Source organism: Candoia aspera, chromosome 7 (genome assembly GCF_035149785.1).
Source record: "Candoia aspera isolate rCanAsp1 chromosome 7, rCanAsp1.hap2, whole genome shotgun sequence".
Classification (NCBI taxonomy): domain Eukaryota; kingdom Metazoa; phylum Chordata; class Lepidosauria; order Squamata; family Boidae; genus Candoia; species Candoia aspera.
This window is the reverse complement of record NC_086159.1, coordinates 81,016,721-81,040,202: the sequence shown is the minus strand read 5'-3', so window position 1 is coordinate 81,040,202 and position 23,482 is coordinate 81,016,721. Positions and strand designations below refer to the sequence as shown.

At 45.9% G+C, this 23,482-nt stretch overlaps 2 protein-coding genes across 3 annotated transcripts in view; one reads left to right on the top strand and one right to left on the bottom strand.

Annotated features, from left to right (window-relative positions):
- Nucleotides 1-23,482, bottom strand: part of PRR5 (proline rich 5) — a 544,979-nt gene that overhangs the window by 49,719 nt on the left and 471,778 nt on the right. The window lies entirely within an intron of this gene.
- KIAA0930 (KIAA0930 ortholog) overlaps nucleotides 1-23,482 on the top strand; it is a 64,391-nt gene that overhangs the window by 19,526 nt on the left and 21,383 nt on the right. For both annotated transcript variants that reach the window (XM_063308295.1, XM_063308294.1), the window contains exon 2: nucleotides 21,559-21,707. In XM_063308295.1, coding sequence (XP_063164365.1) covers nucleotides 21,559-21,707 — 149 coding nt within the window. The remainder of the gene's footprint in view (nucleotides 1-21,558; nucleotides 21,708-23,482) is intronic.

Genomic DNA, 23,482 nt, shown 5'->3' with positions numbered 1-23,482 from the left:
CTTCTGAAGTCATAGAACCCCCCACTTAACTTGTCGCTTGTAGTGGGCAACTTTCTGTGTATTGTGTCATTCCATTTGTATCATTGTTATGACAATAGTTTTTTTTCTCCCTCTCTCTTTTAATTAACTGAGACTTTGGCAGCTTAGATATACTGGGGATTGAGTCTGCTGCAGAAAAGCTGAGTGACATCAACATTGTCGCACATCAGATGAACAGAACTCTTTTTAAACGAGTGTCAAGCATCACAGTTAATTTACTCTTCCTTTTCAGAGAGGGGTGTGTGCGCGTTTAAATGCCCTCGGTTTTGCATGGGAAGTGGCACATCTCGGCCTTGCACTCCATTGTGCTAATAAGGAGACTTCAGTTTCCTCATTCTGGGTAAAGTTTCATTGCAAAGTCTAAGGCAGGATTTCCCCAGTTCTTCTAATGAGGGATTCCAGAGTTGAACCTTTACATGGAGAATATCCCGTATGGGGTTTTCAGTCAGGCAGGGCAAGACCGGCTGCATCCTTGCTGAGAATCATCAGGTATGCATAGCCAGGTCTTGGTCATCTCGAGTGCCAGGGGGCAGGAGTACAGTTCCCAGCAGGAAGTCTGAACAGCGTAGAAGGAGATCTGTCTGGGTGTGTCAGTTGATTCCCATTTGGATCTTCTGCCTGCTAAATGTATGCTTGGCTCTGGATCTGGGGCACGGCTGCTCCTGGTGTGCGCTGAGTCACGAAAACCTTTATGACAGTGTTGTTTTTCAACTTGTCCTTTCTGACAGTTGACTACATTTCTTCCTTATTAATGTGAGATGTTGCTGTCTTAAGAAAAGGCAACATATACTTTAGCTGCCATTCAGTACAGGTAGTCCTCACTTAATGGCCACAATTGGGACCAGAATTTTGGTTGCCAAGCAATGTGGTCATTAAGCGAATCTGACCAGATTTTATGACCTTTTTTGCAGTGATTGTTAAGTGAATCACTGCAGCTGTTAAGTGAGTCACACAGTCGTTAAGCAAATCATGCGATTCTCCATTGATTTTGCTTGCTGGAAGCTGGTTGGGAAGATAGAAAATGGCGATCACGTGACTGTGGGACACTGCCACAGTCATAAATGTGAACTGGTTGCCAAGTTCCTGAATTGTGATCACATGACTGCAGGGATGCTGAGATGGTTGTAAGTGTGAGGACCGGTCACAAGTCGGTTTTTTCAGTGTGGTCATAAGTCTGAAACATCACTAAACAAATGGTCATTAAGCGAGGACTACCTGTAGTTTCTTTTTCTCCTTTAATCAGTAGATCTCTTGGAGCTGCATTTGGAATACCTCCAAGGTTTAAAGGATCATTATTTAGAATTCTCTTCTATTATTAGTGATTGAAAAAATTGCTGATGAGGTTTCCAGGGGTACCTTACTGTAAAATGAGCAAGGCCCCATTGAGCTGGCCATCTTAGGGGCTTGAGAGGAATTGATTAAAGGGGAATGCAAAAAAGTTGCCAGTTGGATGACAGCTCTTGGCTATTCACCAACTCTGAAAGTCAATAGAGGAATTTGAAACTGAAATATACCAGAGGGTTATAAAAATATTTGTGTAGGGTTTTGTAAGAATATGTTGCAATATGGTATAGATGATTTTTTAGATGGCAGAATTCCCATTCTGTAAATGGGCATAGTTCAGGCTTCTTTTTGCTTGAAAGTCTTTGGGCCTGTGTAGCAAGACTACCAAGGGAGTCCCAAGTCTGTATGTTAAACTGGGAAATGAAAAAAAAATCATCAGAGAAGGCAGTGGGGAACCACTTCCTCATTGTTGCTGAGAAAACAGCATTTATCCATGCAGCCAACCAAAGTTGATTGAGCTCAACTTGAGGGACATTTCAGTTTTTTTTAGATAAATGGCAAGCTTGGGCCTTGTTAATCCTTGGATGGGAGACTACCAGGGAATCTGAGGGCTGAGGCAGGGCTAGAAAATTGGAAAAACAACTCAGAACAGGGCAGTGGCAAACCTCATTCATAATTCTGCCAAGAAAGCAACATGGAAGTCTCCATGAGGTCAGCAAGAGTCAGACTGGATGCAAAAGAGACTCTACTCAGCTACATTGCTTAATAAACAGACACTCAACTCCTTCTCTTTTGTCCTCTTGTACAGGAGATCCTCTCCCTGGACGTCTTCCATTAATTACAGTTTGCCATTTTGTCCATACCTGAATACTGTGGTTAACTGCTCCACTATCTCATTGCCAGTTCAGGACTCTACTGTCAGCCCTTCAAGGTAGACCAGACTAGGAAACCAATGCCATGTAGGCCAGGACTACTTTCATTGTAATAGAATCTTGCAAGTCTGAATGTGCTTCCCTTCTCCCTCCCTTTATCTTCATGTGAACCAGGGAGGAGCTTGTCTGAGACATTTTCTCAAATTACTTTCTCGACCTGGGCTCAGACCCCTCTTGTCTGACCCTTGCCTTGGTCACAGCTCTTCCTCCTGTCCTCCAGGGCCATTCCCTCTGCCCTCTACATCTACCTGAAGTGATGGTCTCAGACTTGGTATAGAGGGCCCTCAGGAGGACTGTCCAGAGAGACCTCCCCTTTCATTCTGAGACCCTGAGATCCAGGGCAGCTCACTACTTGGCAACTGTTGTGTCGGTGATGGGCCACTGTTATGAATGCTGCAGCCAGAAATCAATTATAGAAGCCTCACTCATTTCCACCGTAGAAAAGGAAAGCTCTTTAAGTGAATCATGAAGTACACATTCCAAAAGAAAGCTGCAACTGGTTAAAATTGCTGCACAAAACCTAGTTAAAACATTCCTCTCTCAGTGAGCTGATGTCCCCCCTCCCACATCTGGCTCAAGCCGTTGCTGTGGCCTTGGTTCCCAGAGCTGTGGCATAAACGGTCTTGGCACGCATCGAATCTTCTCGGTCTGTCTAGCACTGAGAGGAAGCAGCAATCAAATGCACTGAGTTCGCTTGATTGTAGGATCCCGACTGTCCTAACTTAGAGCGAAGTACCACCCTGAGACAGTGACTTGGTCTCTAGTGTTTACTGAATGCTCTAGTAGATAGAAAATCCTGCCAAACTGAAAGACCGTGGGAAACCCACACAGATAAACCCAAAACTCAAGGCGGGTCTGCTCTGAGTTTCTTTGAAGGAAGGTTCAAAGCCTCTAAACTACGCGTGCGTTTTCCCCCCTGGATAGGGGCCCCCTCCTGCTCACCAGCAGTACTCATGACACTGACAGCCACCACCAGACACTGTGGACATGCTCCAAAGATAAAAATGAGTTCAACTTGCACTCAGCTCCTCTTGACAAACATGGGCACAAACCGACTGTCTTCCTGGCAGGATTACCAAAGGGGATTCCCATCCAAGTCTGATTCTGCTTAGTCTTCTGAGGTCAACAAGCTAGATGTTGCTACCTGATGAAGCTGCTAAAATCGCCTTCATATCCAACTCAGTGCCTGTTGATTCCTGAACACAGCCTTGAGGTTTCCTTGGCAGGATTGTGAAAGTGGACTGCCATAAACTTTTCCTTGAGGAAACCGTTCCTTTACTCCCTTCTTGCTCTGGGTGACCCATAGAAAATCCAAGGGCTAAGTCCTGAGTTTAACATAGATGCTTTTCCCTGTTACCTTTCATAAGGCTGAAAGTGTCAGGTCTTAGCAGCATCTTAACATTGGCACAGATGATAAATGCTACAGATCTCTCAAGGCTTTTAACTGAAATTCTTCAGTTACATCTTAAAATGTGAGTGAGCAAAAAAGACAAATATGGATAACAATGAGAGTAAGAAACGTACTTAAAAACACTGCCTGATTACTATGAATGGTTATAATATCAAAGCCACCTCCAGGCTCCTGAGAAGCTTCAGACATGTTCAGGGACAAAAGTCTGAACCTTCCATGAGTTCACAGATTACAGGCAGATGCAGTCTCACTGGATGTTAGACATCTCACAGTGAGAGCCAAAACATTCTTGCCAAAGGCATCTAACAAGGATAGATCCGTCCTCACCACGTGCAATAAGCTAAAGCAAAGGTATGACATGTTTGCAGTGAGCAAGGCCAGGGCTGACTTTAAGAAATGCAACGAACATTCATTGATATTAACGACAAAATCAGTTTTGTCTTTTGTGTTTTAGTTGTATCAAGGCAAAATCATTGTTATCAAATACAGTTAGTGTTTTAACGAAGAGAGTAAATTGAACTGCCTTCTTCCTAGGGCTGAGAGAGCGAGCGTGGAAGAAATCTGATCAGCCAGGATATCAGTTTACCGGGCTGTGGGAATGCACACAAAAAGCCTGAAGCCACAGTCACGAGGAGCAGATCTGGCTGTAGGTTGGCTGCATCTCATATTATTCATAACTGTACCAAGAACAGCCGTTTGTTTGTTTTTTTGTTTGTTTATCCATTCATCTAATTTTGCCACCGCCCATCTCCCCCCAGAGTTGCTGGCATCTTCTGCAAACCAGGAAAGGAAAGAGTTTCTGACGACATGAATTCCAGTTTCCCTTGAAATGGGACATTCGGAGCTCGTCAGTTTATTAAATTATATTCTGCGTATTCACTAAAATAATGTACTAACCAAGTATTTTCCAAATAACATGAGCAATAAGAAAGGAAAAACAGAAGCCCTTCAGATTAAACCTATCTTAATATCATATGAGCTTAAACACCAAACACTTGCTGGAATATTATGCTACTAATTATCTATCTATCTATCTATCTATCTATCTATCTATCTATCTATCTATCTATCTATCTATCTATCTATCTATCTATCTATCTAGGCCACAGTTCAGTACTTCTTCAGAGTAGAACTAATACAGAAAGATGTTTCCAAAAGAATGACCAGGAAAGACTATGTTTGATTGTAACTTCAGTTAAAAAAAAGATAATGAAAGGATACTGAGCATGACGAAGATTTGTAGTAATTATGCATTTGTTGGGAAAATAGATGCTCCGGTTGTCCTTTTTTCTCATTAAGCTAGAATTTATGGCCATCCAATGGATTAGACTGCAAGGAAGTTCAAGACGAAATGGATGGTAAATCCAATTAATCTATGGATTTCTCTTTAGAAGATGTTGTGACTGTTTTGATGGCTTGAAAGGGACCGGGAAATTCATGGAAGGAACGTGTCTCCGTGTCAGAGAATCATAGAGTTGTAAGGGAGCTGAGAGGTCATGAAGTGCACACTGCAGGATTCACTACACCATCCCTGATAGATGACTATCCATCTTCTGCTTGAAAACCTCCAGTGAAACTCCACGCAAAAACGTATGCCACTGATTGACAGCTCTTACTGTCAGGAAGTTCTTCTTAATATCTAATCCAGTGTTTCTCAGCCTTGGCAACTTGAAGATGGGTTGCCAGGGTTGCCACCCATCTTCAAGTCGCCACGGTTGAGAAACACTAAGTTTAAGCCAGCAGGCCTTTTCTTAAGCAGAGAGAGGGCAAAGATTTGGAGAGCGAATATAGAAAGCAGGAACACTTCTACAATTAAGCTTCAGGATACAGGGAGCATGGGATTGTACACAATGAGCATGTACATACATGGGTTCATTTGGTGCAATATGGACAATATCTGTGGGCAAGGTATTCCCTGAATAACTTAAACTGAAGTTTAAGTTACTGAACTGAACTATGAAAAAGATGCATTTTTGAGCCATACTCAGAGATACTGAGATTTATAATATCAGATTGCATCATTGCACTTTCTGGAGGATAACTTGAAGCGCATGGGTAATGGGCTCGGAGTGGTGTGGGTGTGTTTGCCAGGGACTCAGACATTACAGATAAGTAAAAATTGGGTTGGGTTTCTTCATTAAGCAGTGAAAATAATAGAGCATTTCAGTTTATTAAAGGGGTTCTTAGCATCTATTGTTTAATGAAACAATGAACATTTTAGGAATACACGTACATTTTAAATTCAGTTTAGCAGTTATTAACACCTTTTGTTTGATTTGTTGTTGTAAAATGTTACTCTTGCCAGTGATAATCATTTCAATAAAATATTGTGCATGACAGCTCTGAGGAACATTAATCTTGAGCCTGCAAATGTGTTGCAAGGGAGAGTTAAAGCAACGTTTTTTCCAAAAATAAAATATTCACTCTTGTTTGCTGTCATTTCTTTTCCTGGTTCTTTCATCATCACTTATCCCCTTTTGGGTCATTTCCGCTTATCTACTTTTTCTCTTTCCTTGGATCAATGACATAAATGAGGCTAACCTATCAGGGATCAAGTAGCAACAGGCCTGAATATAGGACATGCTATAATCAATCTGATTGGCTATATGATGTTGCTGAATAACAAATTATAGAGGGTGGGTAGGGCAAACTAAATTAAATGACCATCTTTGTACCCACTTAGTTTTTTTTTTTTTTTTAAATGGAACGGGTCTCACCTCTTGAAGTTTATACAATGAAGCCAGTTCAGCACTATTACAAATAAAATTAGCAGTACGGATTCATTAGTCTAATACTAAAGCTGCATGGACACCTCTCTTGCTATGCACTTTCTTAGCATGGACCTTAACTGCCAAGCTTTTTTCATACCATATATCTGAGGTAGGCAACCTCCATACCCCTTCTGGGTCTGAAGGAGGCAACGGGATGAAATGGATGATGCATGCAGCATGACCTCATTATGCAAGTGATGAAAATGACATATGTGCAGTTTGTGTGATGACATCATGCTGTGCATGTTACCTTGTAGTCATCTGGCATAGAAAGGAAGATGACTTTGGCAGAAATATGGAGGAACTGTTTTTTATTTTATTTTATTTATTTTTCAAATTTCTGTCACCGCCCATCTCTCCCCAAAAGGGGACTCTTTCCTTAGATCAATGACATAAATGAGGCTAACCTACCAGGGATCATAGGTTACCTAGGTCATCATCTGTTACCTAGACAAAAGGGGTTGAAGCATTTCTTAAGGCCAGAACAACGAGGTAACATTCAGAAGTAACTCAAGCAGGTGCCTCCCTGATTCGCTGAAGTCTAAAAGAGGAAGGAGGCAGAACACAGAGTTGCAAGGTTCTTCTATTAGAGCCAAGCTGAATAAAAGTAGCTTTAGCTTTCCTGTGAAGTTGATTTCCTGGTCCGGTCTACCTAGCGGGGCTGAGATCATGGCCGGTCTCTGCCTCTGACCATGATGGCTGCAAACAGACAACAGTTTCCTTCCATTTTGAACTGGGCAACAGATGAAAAGTGGAACAGTGTCTAGAATTGGCATGTTGCAGCTTAAAAAAAAGGAAGTCTCCAAACTCAATCAAATTCCTGCCCCCACCAAAAACCTATCAAACCATCAAACGTTGCCCATTCTTGCTGTATGTAAAAAGGAGCAAATTACAGAATATGGTCTTTGCTTTATTTTTTTCGCCTTGTTTGGGTTAATTGAAAATTGCAATGTTTTACTGAGTCTCTTGTCTTTTACTGAAATGAATGTTCTTGAATTAGGAGAAATGCTGTATCCTGAATATGTCAGTACACTGCATGAATTTCCTAGTTAGGGGATGCTTGCAATATGCAAAGTAATATCCAATTTAGAGATCCTGGTTTGCATAGAACAATGTGAGTGTGTTTGGGATGAAACTAGGCTTTGTTTGAGCTTGAGTCCTACTGGCCAAAATGTCCAAAAACCATCTGATACTGTCCTTGCTCTTAACAGGGAATGCTGCATGTGACATGGATGTGATTAAGGCTGGTAATCTGGTCTACATCTTCTCAGTCTTGGTAGAAAATGTTCTACAAGAGCCTCAGTTGGCCAAAGTCACGATGGGCAGCATAAGTCAATATCTACAGGCCCCATCTGGGACTGACATTGGAGGTGGAATACTGGGACTTGGAATGTAAATGGGAAAGGACCTAAATTAATAAATGAAATGAACAAATGAAAGCAAAATAGATACGTTGTATATCTGTGAAAAAGAGGAAGAATTTAATCGAGCTGAATGAAGATGGTCTCATCTTGTGAAATGGGAATTGATGAATACATGCAGATAAGTGAAGGTGGACATGGATTAAGGGCTAAAATGGATATCAAACTCTATTGATGTCATCTAGGTTGTTGGGAGTGCATATAAAAGTAGGAATTTATAGGTTGTAGATAGTTGCAGGTTGACTCACCAGTGAATACTGATTATGAAGGAACCAGGGTGTGTGTATTGACATTAAGTGTCATGACCTCGTTGCAAGGCACAAAGAGCCTCACAACGTGGATCATGATCATTAAGGAAAAGGGGGAAGGAGATAATCTTTCAGGAATTAAACCAAGCACCCAAGGACACCCACACCCATGATCCCATCAACACCTGAAAGGAGGGACGTCAGAGGAGTGAAGATAAGGAGCACATGGTGCCCCGGAGAACTCAACCGTTGCAGGAAGACAAAGAGGACACCGGGGAAAACGCCCACGCAGCCATCAAGGATCCCATCAAGAGGGATCGGGGCATTGAGGGGTGGGGAAGCCCGGGGCCATACAGGGGGGTATAAAAGGGGCACCCCCACCTACCTACCCCGTTCCCGTTTTTCGTTCTGTCAGCTATCATTCCAATAAACCAGAAATCCTTAATACCCATTAAGTGAGTCTGTGTCTTATTGCGAAGCGAGGCTGGCCCTGACATAAAAACGGGAACCCAAAAAATTTTTTTCCACCTGGTACCTATCCAACTCGTTTGTGAGGGACCCAGCCAGGCATGGAGAACCAGGAACCGAGGAGGCGCAACCCTTCGGCGCCGGGCGACGAAGCCCCGCTCTCGCAGGGCGGGATGCAGCTGAGGTCCGGGCGATGCAACGCCCCGGTAGGTATGGGACCCAGCTGGGGGGAAGCAGCGGGGGAGGGACCCACCCCGGCGCCCCGGAGCCCGCGTGGCACCGGGGGCGAGACGGGGGGACCCCCTCCAAACCTACAGGCAACCCCGACGGAGGCGCGAGACGAACCGCCACCCTGGGCGCTCGAAGGCGAGGGCGCGCCTGGCACCGCGGCGGGATCGAGGGACGACCCGTCCTCTACCACGGCCAACGGCGAGGGCGAGCGGAGCGGCGAAAACCCCGGCGGGACGCCAGGGATGGCGGAGAGGCTCGGCGCGTTGGAGGAAGGGATGCAGGCGGTGCGGCAGATGCTCCAACAGCTGACGGTGGCACAGGGACCCCGCGACGGAGGAGGCGCAGAGGCAACCCCGGTCGAAAGGCGGCAGGGCGAGTGGGACGGCGGCGACGGCGGCACCCGCCCCAAGGAGCCCAACCGACGACCTGAGGCGCACCGGGAGGCGAGGCGGGGTGGAGACCCAGCGGACGGCGGCGACCACGGCGGGACCCGACCCCAGGAGGCCATACAACGAGCGGAGGCGCGCCCGGACGTGAGACGGCGGGACAACCTCGGCGGCGGCGGCGTCCGGCCCCAGGAGCCCACCCCACGACGGGAGATACGCCAGGCTGAGAGGCGGAGGGACGACCAAGCGGGCGGCAACGGCGACGGCGGAGCCTGGATCCAGGAGCCCGACCGAGGGAGAACCCCCCGCCCTCCCCCCCGAGCGACGGGACGAGTACCTTGCGAGGAGACCCAGAGAGAGGCACCAATGCCGCAAGAGAACCGGAGACACCCCGACCCGCAGCAGCTCCGGCAAAACCCGAGGCACGACGCAGAGGGGGCCAGGAGCCAGACCAGGACACCCGCCAAAGACTTTGGCATAAAGTTCGATGGGGACCCCTCGAAACTTTCCTTCTTTTTAACTAACGCAAGGTACTACCTCGAAGAATGGGGTCCCTGCTTCAGAACTGAGCGGGGCAAAATCAATGCCCTGGCTATAAAACTAAAAGGGCGGGCCGCCGATTGGTACGTCCAATTGTGCCAATCCGGCGCCCGGGCGCTGCAGGACAGCACTGAATTCCTGCAGGCACTAGAAAGGCACTTCAGGGACCCCCTGGAGCAAGAAAAGGCAAAAAGGGCGCTAGAGACACTTAGACAAAGCCCGCGCTCCGTGGCTGAGTATGCCATGGAGTTCCAAGCCCTAGCCGGAAAAGTAGACACGTGGTCTCAATCGACACTGATTGAGAAGTTCAAACATGGACTCAATCTAAACGTCCTCCGGTGGGCACTTGGCCGCGACAACCCCAGCTCCCTCACGGGGTGGATCCAGCTGGCAGCGGAAGCGGAGAACGCCCACGACACGTTCCTCCACGCAAGGAAGGAAACGCAACAGATGGCGACAGCGAGACCCCCACGCACCAGCGCAAGGCAGGTGAGGGCGAGACCCCAACCCTGGAGGGAGGAACGGGACAGACGCTTCGCAAAAGGGCAATGTTTCACGTGCGGCAGGGAAGACCACAAAGCAGCCGCATGCCCCAAAACGACGCCCAGAGAGAGCCCAAGGAGGGCACAAACAGCACCAACCCCAGCGCCGAGAAAGCGACCAGCAGCAAAGGGGGAGTACCGACGCAGACACGACCCCTACAGTTCGGAGGGGGAGGACAGCAACCCAGAAGAGGCGGCGGGAAACGACAACCACCTGGCCTAAGGGGCGCCGAAGGACAGGTGGAGAACACTGACAGGCGCTTCGACAAAGGGGTGAGTGAGGAATGCCCCACCCTCTACGTCCGTGTCACCCTCACCCATCGAAATAAAACCGAAAAGGTCTGGGCACTCATTGATTCAGGTTGCTCCAAAAGCCTCATGCACCCTGACCTGGCAGCCGCACTCGACCTCCGCTGCTATCCACTTCAGCACCATTTGGTGTTCTCGCAGCTAGATGGATCTGCAGCGGGAGGGGGCCCGGTCACCCAATACACCGGAAAAACCGCGCTACGGCTCGGCAGCCACGAGGAAAAATTGGCTTTCATCGTGGCACCGGTGGGGCAACCCCGACTCATACTGGGGATCCCATGGCTCGTGCAGCAAAACCCAGTCATCAATTGGAGAACCAGAGAGATTAAGTTTGCTGACGGGTGCTACCAAGCACCGTCAGGGGACAAGGTTCCCCGAGCAGCCATGGGGGGGGCGACGACGACTGCAGAACACACAGAGACAGCTCTGCCAGAGGGACTGCCAACCAAATACGGGGAGTTCGCCGATGTTTTCGGTGAGAAAGAGGCGGACAAACTCCCCCCCCACAGAAAGACGGACTGTACCATTGAACTGGTCCCGGGGGTACCCCTACCCAAACCAAAAATATATGCTATGACCCAGCGAGAGCTAGCTACGTTAAGGGACTTCATAGACAAAAATCTGGCGAGAGGTTTCATTGAGCCAGCGAACTCTCCAGTGGGAGCGCCAGTCCTCTTTCGCGAGAAAAAGGATGGGACATTGCGGCTCTGTACAGACTACCGCGGGTTAAACGCAGCAAGCATTTCAAATAAATACCCCTTACCCTTAATAAAGGACATTTTGTCCCACTTGGTGAAGGGTAAGGTATTCTCCAAACTGGACATAAGGGAAGCCTACTACCGCATACGGATAAGGGAGGGGGATGAGTGGAAGACTGCTTTCAATTGCCCATTGGGGGCGTTTCAATATAAAGTACTCCCTTTCGGATTGGCGGGGGCACCGGGGGTATTCATGCAGTTAATTAATGAGGTCCTGCGTGACCACCTTTTTAAGGGGGTTTTGGTTTATCTGGATGATGTATTGATCTACACAGAAACAGAACGTGAGCACGAACGCTTGGTAAAGGACGTGCTCAAGAAACTTCGCAAGGCAGAGCTGTTTATAAAGCTCTCCAAGTGCGAGTTTCACAAAAAACAAATTGACTACCTAGGGTATAGGATTTCTGCAAAAGGGATAGAAATGGACCCCAGCAAGGTCCAAGCCATCCTGGCGTGGGAACGCCCACGCACAAGGAGACAGCTGCAAAGCCTCCTGGGATTCACTAATTTCTACAGGGGGTTCACGCCCAGGCTGGCAGAGACTATATTGCCCCTAACTAACCTGCTAAAAACTAAGGGCTTGGGGGACACGCGCAAATCGAGGAACCCGGGGGCGCTACTGAATTGGACAGCTGACTGTCAAACGGCTTTCGAGAGACTGAAAACCCTTTTCACAGCTGAGCCAGTGCTACAGCACCCCGACCCCACCAAGCCTTTTGTGGTGCAAGCAGATGCCTCCGATTTCGCCATCGGAGCCATCCTGCTCCAAAAGGACTCCGACAACCACCTAAAGCCCTGCGCCTACCTTTCCCGCAAATTCTCCGAGACGGAGCGGAGATGGCACGTATGGGAAAAGGAGGCGTTTGCAGTAAAAACAGCCTTGGAAACGTGGCGACACCTGCTGGAGGGGGCCTCCTGCCCTTTCGAGGTGTGGACGGACCACAAGAACCTGGAGGCACTCAGCACGCCAAAACGGCTCAGCCCGAAGCAGGTGCGATGGGCTCAGTTTTTCAGCCAGTTTAATTTCACGCTGAAATTCATACCGGGCAAGAAAAACTTCTTGGCAGACGCCCTCTCCCGACGACCACAGGACGACACGCAAGCCTCCGACATCGTAGGAACAGTATGGACCAAGAAACAGCTCGGCTGCCCAGCTGTCACGCGGAGCCAGACAAGGAATCAGCGCACGCCAGCACGAACGGCGGGGAGCGATCGGAGGCGACGCTCAATTTCACCGAACTGGCAACAAAGACTCACACAAGCACTACAGCAAGATACATGGTTACAGAATAACCAACAACATGTATCTTTCAAAGACAATCTCGCCTGGAAGGAGAAAGCTCTGTACGTGCCCGAATCACTGCGGGGAGAAATTTTACACAGAGCACACGATGACAAATCTGCAGGGCATTTTGGGTTTGTAAAAACCCTCCACCTAACAAGGAGGCAATTTTGGTGGCCAAATCTTAGAAAGGACGTAAAAGACTACGTAAGCAACTGCCCCATATGTGCTACCACCAAACGTAAAGGAGGGAAACCCCACGGGCTGTTACAGGCGGTAGCCAGCCCCTCCCGGCCATGGGAAGAAATTTCCATGGATTTCATTGTGGACCTCCCACCCAGCCAAAGAAAAACTGTGATATGGGTGGTAAAAGACTATTTTTCGAAACAGGCACACTTCATCCCGTGCGCGACTATCCCCTCCGCACAACAGCTGGCACGTTTATTCCTAACACACATATACAGGATTCACGGCGCCCCCTACAGGTTGGTGACCGACAGAGGCACACAATTCACGTCAAAGTTTTGGCGGGAATTTTTAAAACTAATCGGAACCAAGCAAGCACTGTCCACTGCGTGGCATCCAAACACGGACGGATCAACAGAGATCCTTAACTCAACACTTGAACAGTTCCTAAGGGCATTCATAAATTATCAACAGGACAACTGGGTAGACCTACTACCTTTTGCAGAGGTGGCCTATAATAACGCAGTACACCAGAGTACTGGCCACACCCCTTTTAAGGTGGTCTATGGAAGAGATTTTGTACCGATACCAGAATTGCCGCAACCTGAAACCCTGCCCTGCTCACCAGACGATTGGGCGGCACAGCTGGCAACAACCTGGCCAGTCATCCAGACGGCTTTAGCAGACGCACAAACAACGTACAAAAAATATGCGGACAACCACAGGGCGGAGGCACCGAACTACAAAGTGGGAGATAGGGTCTACCTCTCCACTAAGTTCATAAAGACCTCACAACCATCGAAGAAATTGGCACCGAAATTCATTGGACCTTTTAAAATCATACAGGTAATCAACCCAGTTACGTTCAAACTGGAACTGCCTTACAATTTGAGACGGGTCCACCCAGTGTTTCATTGTGCACTACTGAAACCAACGAGCACATCCAAATGGCATGCGGAAGAACCTCCACCCCCACCCATAATGATAGACAATCAACAACATTTTGAAGTGAAAGAAATACTGGACTCAAGAAAACAAAGAGGAACACTACAATACCTCGTGAGATGGAAACATTTCTCACATCCAGAGTGGGTCCAGGCACGACACGTCATGGCTAGACAACTAACAAGACAGTTCCATGAGGCATACCCAGAGAAACCAGCACCATAGAACATCTTTGGGGGGGCAGTATGTCATGACCTCGTTGCAAGGCACAAAGAGCCTCACAACGTGGATCATGATCATTAAGGAAAAGGGGGAAGGAGATAATCTTTCAGGAATTAAACCAAGCACCCAAGGACACCCACACCCATGATCCCATCAACACCTGAAAGGAGGGACGTCAGAGGAGTGAAGATAAGGAGCACATGGTGCCCCGGAGAACTCAACCGTTGCAGGAAGACAAAGAGGACACCGGGGAAAACGCCCACGCAGCCATCAAGGATCCCATCAAGAGGGATCGGGGCATTGAGGGGTGGGGAAGCCCGGGGCCATACAGGGGGGTATAAAAGGGGCACCCCCACCTACCTACCCCGTTCCCGTTTTTCGTTCTGTCAGCTATCATTCCAATAAACCAGAAATCCTTAATACCCATTAAGTGAGTCTGTGTCTTATTGCGAAGCGAGGCTGGCCCTGACATTAAGGAGAAATGGTCATTCTAGTTTTATTTTGTGCCAAGTAGCAATGTATCTTTGCCTAGACCTGCATTAAAGTGTAGTGAGAAAAACAGAAGAGTTTTCAGAAATTTGTCATCATTTGGGGCTGTGTTGAGAGAACTGTTCTTCAGAGCACATGAATGTGTGAAAAATCAAAAGGTCTAATAAAGGGGAATGTTATTTAGCTCTGTTATGCCTGACCTTCTTGACAGCACCTCTGCTTGCTCATGTCATTGTTCAGTTAGTTGGCTTATTGCTGCCCTGAGGCTGATGCGACCATACAGAATAATTGCTTGCCACGGTTCATGAAATATCACAGCAGTACCCTCCGAGGTTAAATTGCGATTCAGGTGCAATGATAAAGTAACTCTAAGTAATAATCATTATTGATTCTTTCTGTCCCTGCATCAGCTCATTTATGGCATGTTTTCTTCCTCTTGTGAGCTGGGCTGTGGATCTAGGTAAATAAATTGTGCATTCTGAAGTAATTTGTCTTCCCTGAAACCTTTAATTTGGAAGAGAAAATATTGCTTGGATCAGCTGATTCTACATTTCATTTTCTTGAACAGAGAATTGCATTATTTTTCTAAGTAGCCTTTTAACAAATCTCTTTCCAAACAGAAACAAGGGAAAATCTGAGTTAAATATGACTAAAGGTTATTCCAAGAAATGTGTATCTTGTCATGTTTCCTCCCCCATCCCTTTTTTTTTTCCTCCTGCATAGCCCTAGCGACAATGTGAAAGGTAGATGAGGCTGGAAAGATGGTTGGATTAACATTTTATTCTAAGCTTTGTTTGGATTTGGTTAAATGAAATGAGTGAACATGGCTATTGTGGTCTGTAAGCTGTGGTTTATGGTTTCTCATGCATTAACCAGGCCATTGTGGTTGATCAGTAAGCCCATGGTTAAAGCAGGCTGTGTCTTAGCATACAGTAGGTCAACCTGTGGCTATTCACAGGCAGATGTTCTCAAATTTTGTGGCACTGTGCCCCTAAAATAATACATGAATTTTTGTGACAGCCCCCTCCCAAGTGAAACAGTCAGATTGTGCCTTGGCAGGACTCCTACTGTCCGGCATGTCTCCTGCTCTGCCTAGACAAGTAATCTATTGGTTTGTCCAGGCAGAGCAAGCTCTTGGTCTGACAGCAGTGTGCTTTGCATATTCAAGCCAGGTTTGTGCCCTCTCCTGGCAGCCTAATTATGGTGGTCTGCAAGAAGTAGAAGTGCAGTGCTTGGGCCTCCTGGAGCAGATTTTCAAGCTCATCTCCAGGGCCCAGTGTGATGCCCCCAAGAAGGAGTTATCCTTGGAAGATGGGGAAGGTCAGACTAGGCAAGAGCGCCTTGGACCGTGCTCAGCAGCAGGTGGGGATATTGCAAGACCTATTGTTCAGAGCCCGTTGAGGGAAAGATCTAGCTTGTGAAGGCTGCCCATATCCAGGCAGAGTAGGGGCAAGTTCAGCCCCCTTTGTGATTTGCTCACAATCCTCTAGGGCAGTGGTTGGCTGGGGAATTCTGGGAGTTGAAGTCCACACATCTTAAAGCTGCTGAGGTTGAGAAACATTGCTCTGGGGAGTTGTGATTCACAGTTTGAGAAACTCTGGTTTAAGATCCTACAACTAATGTTCCCAGACTGGATGGATGGAACTGAATGTATATTGTTCACACAAAGCTATTCTCCAGCCTCCTGCAGACAATCATGTGATCTCAGATTGCTCCACTATAGTGGCTTATAACTGGCCTTAAAGGTCTCCCTTTAGGGATGCTCAGCTGTTTGGAAGCCCCACTAATATTTAAGCCTTGCTGATGACAATTACCAAAATAGGGTGAGCTGACAAGGATGGGTGGGTTTCACATTTTAGCCTCCCACTCAAATGTTATAAAATTTCAATGGTGCCATTTATAGACCGTAAAATCAAGGGTCCCTTAGCTTTGGGGGCACGTTTGGAATTTTGAACGCAGGCTGTGGATAATCTCACAAAATGCCTAGGGTGGTGGGCTCAGCTCGTTGAAAGACGCACGTTGGCAAGGCCATCTCTTCTGCCCCCCGGTCCTCTTTCTGACCATGTAAAAAAATCACTGAGCTATATTACTCTCGGAAATAAAGGGATGCCTTGTTTTGCAGTATGCTGTCTCCCCATTCAATGATTTGATTAAGTAGATGTGAAAAATATTTTAAAAGTTGGGGTTGGTAACTCAGACAGTGCAAAGAAAAAATGGGCAAAAGAGGATATGTGGTTCCATGCATTGCTTAATTACAACCGTTCTACCAGTGCTGTCAGAACCTCAACCTGCAGCTAGTTTTGCTTTGTACTGGGCAGGGGGTACTCCCAATGGATGCGAGAACCCTTCCCCTGTTCCAACAGTAAGGAACGGATTAGGATTTTGAGGCTGTTGGAGAATTCTTTTAGCTGCTTCTACAATGACTTATGCCCTCTTTGTGCTATTAAACCTAAAATAGAGCGCGGACCAGGGCATTCCAAATGCTGGGTGGGGAAGAATAGATTTCATAATTCGGTTTCTCTTTCTAGAAGGTTAAAATGACCCTGTGATGCTGATTGATAGTCAAAACAATCGGTTTCTTGTAAAGCAAAAGAGAAAATATCAGCCTGAGGACGTGCTGACCTCCCGGATTGCAAATCACGGCACTGTTTATACCATTTCCTGTTATCCTATGAAATTCATCACTGTGTGATGACAGGCCGTTAGGAACCTTGTTTAATAAGATGAAAAGGTTGTGCTTGCAACTTCTGTGCACCAGATGACGGATGCCCTTTAATTCTGTGGTGTCTTTCTGGAAACGCAACCAATTTAGGATCAGGGCTGACTTTCTGCCATGCAGACGTTGTTTATTTTCCTCCCTGTGACGTGAAGCTGTAAAAGCAGTTTTGTTTCCAATGTGTTCACTCACCTCATGGAAGGTGGATAACAGTGTTTGGCTTTTAGCTTCTCTATATCTCATCAGCTCATGCACAAAGCATGCTGATAGACTAGGGGTCTTCAACCTTGGCAACTCTAAGCTGTGTGGACTTCAACTCCCAGAATTCCCCAGCCAGCAAAGCTGGGAGTTGAAGTCCGCACAGCTTAGGGTTGCCAAGGTTGAGGACCCCTGTGATAGACTGTAGATTTCCTCAGGACAGTCATAGAATCATTGAATCACAGGGTTCGGAGGGACCTTGGAGGTCTTCTAGTCCACCCCTCTCTAGTCTGGAGAGTTTCAAAGAACCCAAGAGCTAGAAGTGACCAATGAGGCCATTCAGTCCACCCCTCTTAGTGCAGGAATCTAAATTAAAGTGTCTGCAAGAGATGGCTGTCCGGCCTCTGCCTGAATATGTCCAGGCAGATTCCTGGAAGCCATTGGTGTGGGTCCAGAGGAAACACAGCATGGGACTTACAATAATTGGAGGATTGAGTAGAACACTGGAAGGTGGCAAATGTTTCATTGGAGGACATCCCAACACAGCCACCCTGACCTTGGAACTGGCTGTTTGGAGCACCCCAGGAGTGTTTCAGCTTTGAAACATGCTCGCTGCAGATGTTCTGCCCTAAAATCCTTGGAATGGGTCTTTTGATGTTGGACTACTTCTGGAATATGAAGAACAGCCCATTTCAAGGTTGGAAGGTTTTGCATACTCTTGCTAGAAGCTTTCTGGTATCCATTTGCATTATGTGGATTATATCTTGATCCTAAAGTGTTTTGGGCAACAGTGCAGAAATGTCAAGTTGCTGTTAGCTTCTTCTGGGTTTTGTTTGGAGTTCCTTCTCCTAGTGGCTTCTGCCATGTTAGACTTTCCTTTGCTTCACCCTTTGCCCTTTCAGTTTGACCCGGATGGAGTTCATGTTCCCTTTGGCATTGCTCTCAGGGTGTCAGCCCTTCCAGGTAGACCAGAGAGGAAACACAAGCAGATAATGTAACCTTACAATGAAGTAGAATTAGCTTGACAGAATCTTGCAAGTCTGAAAGTACAATTCTCCCCCACCTCCTTTACAACCTGAGAAATTAAGGAGGGTCCCTTCTGAGCCTCTTGCCCCGCCCACTGTCCAGCTGTGGGCTCAGCCGTCTCTTATCCGACCATTCCCTCGGCAGTGTCTCTGGCCCCGTCTCCCATGGTCATTCCCACATTCCATTACACAGGGTCACTGAAGCTCCTGATCTCTTTAAGGTTGTAATTATTAAGGTAATAGTTCCCTGGGAAGATGGCTTTCTAAAGTAGTGTTTGGTAATGCCAGTTTGCCTGAGCATGACATCTTAGTCAATAGACCTAATCAGAGATTAGGGTTTGGATTAGAAAAACGCACCATAGAGGGCCAGTGTGATGTAGTGGTTAGGGGACTGGACCGAGGACTGGGGAGATTCTGGGTTTGGGGTAGATTCAAAGAGAAGAAAGCAATCAGAAGTGGATCCACGTGGCATCCAACCTTAAGAAAGAGCTGGAGTTGGCTGTTCATTTCCAGTTTTAATTTGCTATGCTTAATGAAGGATGCCTTCACTAAATTGGGCATACGTTGCTGGCTGTATGGAAGACTCACTGGAGTTATTAATAGTAATACTTCTGTTACCCTTATGGTAATGCACCATCTCTAAACATGAAAAGTTAAGTCTGGTGTGAGTGCGTGAGTGAGTGAGGAAGAAGTCTTGATGAAATGAATTACAAAAATCTTGATGGAAGAGCTGAAAGATGATCTGACAAGCAAGCTGGATGTCCATGGTGGATTAGTTGAGCCACTGCCACCTCTTGCACCTGGAGTGCCTTCCAGTATTGCTTGTAGCTAAAAGGTGGGGCAATATTTCTCCCTATTTCTACCTGAGTACTAAATTTAAGACTTGCTTCAGGGGTGAGTTTCATCATTACATCGTTGGCTTTTAACAACACCATAGGAATAAATAGCAAATTGAAAAATACCTTTAGATTACTGAAATAGCATGTTGAAGTTTGCCTTTACTTATCAAAAGAGTGGGTTCGTACTTTTTAAAACTCCTCTGCAGCCTGGTTTAAGGATCCAGAGGCTCTATTTTTTTCCTTCTTTTTTTAATCTTTTTTCATGTTTTAAACCTGTATTTTTGAGCGATTTCAATAAAACTGCAATGCTGAAGGCTGCTGAACTGAAAAGGAAATGATAAGACATGAAATGATGAGGAATTGCAAGTATGGTGGAGCATTCCCGGGCGCCCCATCGTGACATCTCCCAAGGCTTCTGAATTCATTTTGAATTGCCCGAGATTGTTCTGGGAGGTTTTAACTACTTTCTGGTCTAGCCTGCAGGATAAATGGGCATCAGCAAAAGGGGAAGGCTGTGGTGCCCTCTTCTCTCTCTCCTCCACTGTGGGGAAGGCAGGAGCAGAGTGGAAAAGCCAGGATATTTTGATTTCTTGGTGGACGTCCCCTTCCCGTTTGCTGAAAGAAGCAACTGAGACCTGTTAGAATTGCTCAGGACAGTTGAATATTTTAATCTCGCCCTTATCTCCAAATCACACGTGGCAATGAGGTGCGTGGCCTTTCCACCATCGCAGCAACCCCAGCTTTGGCGTGGAAAGGCATTTTCGAGCTTCCCCAATTAAATGTTGGGTCAACGTGGGGAGCAGAGGGTACGTCGTCGTTGTCTGAGTCTGACCTTGTACAGGTAGTGCTCGACTTATGACCATTTGTTTAGCGACTGTTGAAGTTATAACAGCGCTGAAAAAAGTGACTTGAGACCAGTCCTTGCACTTACAACTGCCACAGTGTCCCCACAGTCACGTAATAAAAATTCAGGTGCTTGGCAACCGGCATGTATTTACGACAACTGCAGCGTCCCAAGGTCACGTGATTGCTGTTTGCGACCTTCCCAGATGGCTTCCGACAAAGTCAGTGGGGGAAGCCGGATTTGCTTAACGACCATGTGATTCACTTAATGACCATGGTGATTTGCTTAATGGCCGTGGCAAAAAAGGTGGTAGAATCAGGCGTGGCTCACTTAACAACCGCCTCGCTTAGTGGTGGAAGTTCCAGTCCCAATTGTGGTCGTAAGTCAAGGACTACTTGTATACCGGCCTTATATGTGCTAGTGCCGGTCAGATGCGTTGTTTTTATCAGTGTTGGCTGGCAGACACATCCTTCGCATCCAAATGGACTCTGAGAAAACAGCAAAGGGGTTTTGGTCATGTGCAGGCTGGATTTAGCGTCAAGCCTTTGAGTGCTGAGTTCTGTATCAAGTATTCTGTTTTATTTTTATGATGCTGGCTTTTCTTTAAGTGAGCAGAGCAGGGCTGTAACATCTACCATCTGCAGCTCCATTCCTTTAGCGTTGATGCTGTTGGTGGTTACTTTTCCCAGGGAAAACAGAGAAGGGGATCTGCTAATCCTTCCACATTGCTGGACTTCCTGATTTGAAAAGTCATCACCTTAATTCATCCCACCAATGAACTATTTACAGTAAAAGAAATGTTGGAAAGAGAGGATCCTTTGCTTCTCCTGTGCGGCTTTTGGTCCCTGCCAAGCAATTAGGAAAACACTTTTTCAAGGCCGATGTGTTTGTCAAGGAAACCAGTGCAGAGTTGCAATGAAATTATTGATGTAGGGGGAATCCTGCCAAATTGCCTTGGCAGGATATGCTGTAAGTCTCCACTTCTGGCTGACAAATTTAAGTAATAGGCAGTAATAAATAGAGGTCGAATTTCAAATGAACTTCACAATCATTTGCCTTATAATAATACTCCCCACCACACACATACTGTATGTTTCTGATCAGGCAGAGTTATCTCTGAACAAACAGAGATTGCTTTGCCTGAAAGTGTTTCATCTTTTACCGATTTTACAATAAGGGGAACGGGGTGATTGTGAAAAATGTAAGACAGCGTGGCCGCTTTTGACTTGAGGAAAGTCCTGAGAGCCCTAGTTCAAGAGATCTGGAGCATGGGCTCTGCCCTAAAGTGACATGAGAACACAGATGTCTTGCTGGCATCAACAAGCTGCCATATAAGGTGAGACAGGGCTTGGATAAGTAGGAGACCATCTGCACCGCTTGCCAGATTTTTGTGGTTGACATCTTTGTATTGACCAAAACGGACGTGACGTGGTATCTCCAGTTCTTAACCCTTCCTTTGACTTCCTTTTTAGGGTGTTTCAAAGACGACCGCATTGTATTCTGGACATGGATGTTTTCTACCTACTTCATGGAGAAATGGGCACCGAGGCAAGATGATATGCTGTTCTATGTTCGCAAAAGGTTGTCCTACGTTGGTGGAGATAATGTGGAAGGCAAGAAGGTAGGTCGATTAACAAACTGAGACTCCAAGGAAGGTCTTTTTCGCTCTTCTCTCATAAACGGCTAGTGGGTTCCCTCTTCAGCTGAGATAAAATCAGAGGGAAGATCGAAGGCATGGATATTGACTTTGACCGAAGGGAGATTTTTTTATCTGGTAAAAAGAATGTATTTCTTCAGTGTAAATCAGAAGCAAAGTGTGCTGGGCAGGGAGAGCTAATGAAACCAATTACGTCACTGAATTGGCAGTCCAAGAAGTTGTTTTAAGTTCCTCAAAGAGCTTCTGCTGTGTAATTTGCTGAAATTAATGCTGCTGGCCATAGGGAGGTGTCTTCCCTTTGTAAAAATGGAAGGCTGGACGTGCCCAGGGTTGACCAGTATTTCAAACCCCAAAATTCTTCTTTCAAATCCCAAATCCCTGAAACCTCCTTTGAAAAGCATTACTTGTACCAATCTGTCCAATAATTTTTCATCACATTGGACAGCTTTGTAAAAGAAAATCCAAATTTGAGCCATTCCCTATTTTTGTTTCCAATTTCATATATTGTTTAAAAAATCACTGATTACAAATGTTTTTATAAATTACCTATTTCCCATAATACTATTATTGGACATCAACATGGTTCAAGACTTTAGAATTGTTTTTATATCACTGGTTTCTTAAGTTTTTAAAAAGGCGCACCCTCTCTCCCATTTTCAGTAGCCCTATTACAGTGCAGTCAGGTGTTGCAGGGGGTCAAAAAAGTCAGGATGGCACCTTCAGATGCAGGGTCCCTGTCTTCATTTTAATTTTTACTTAATTTTAATGAATCCGTTGTACTTAGCCTCTCTGAGGACATCCTTGATTGAAGTACTGGTTCAGTTTATCTCAGGGTGACTTGATTTCCTAGCAGTTGAGGGGCTAGACAAAGATGTAAAGAAAATAATTAAAATAAAGCTATGGTATCTTCATATTTTATGGAAAAAAAAATCATCTGCAGTTATGAATGTAATTATTCATCTAATAATGTTGCATCAGATTGGAGCTGCATTTAAATTTGTGTGCATTTTGACTTTCTGCAGTTTTTCCCAGAACAAAAAGAGAATATTAATCTCTTATTAATCTTGCGCTTCAGCCTTAGTCTATCTACTTGAAAATATTGCTAGAAATGCGGCTTTTGGCACACTTCCATACAAATACAGGAAACAAGCCCCATTTATTTTAAATATTTTATTTTGTGTTCTTTTTTCAGGTTAGTCTCGAAAGGCAAAATTAGCTTATCAAAGATTCCCTCCCCCCCCAACCCGGGGTTTAAGAAGTTTCAGTTGGTTAAGTATTTGCTTCATTTGTGAAGCATGAAATTAATGTTCTGTGATTTACAACTGCCTCTACGTGGCACCTCTTAGATCAAAAACAAACAAGAACTTTGTACCAATTCTGTTGGTTTGAAAGAAAATCCCCCTGGGTACGAACAATATTGCATTTTTGAACTCAGTAGCTCCCTCTTGATTACTGCAATAAAACAGAGTTTGCATTTTTAAAGGAATAATACAGCAAAATTTCTAACCATGCTTGTATCTGGCCAGCTATAGTGCTTTAAAAGAAAAAAGGATATTACGGCAAGCAACCCTTGCTTATTTTATTTATTCATAAAATTGATAGTCTGCTTCAGTCTAAAAAGTCTCCTTTTTAAATTAGATCCCAAAGCAAATTGAATTGTTTTGCCCTCAGATTGCACACTCAAATCTTTCTCTCTTCAATCTCCAATTTGAATTGATTCAGAGCTGATCTGCAGAACC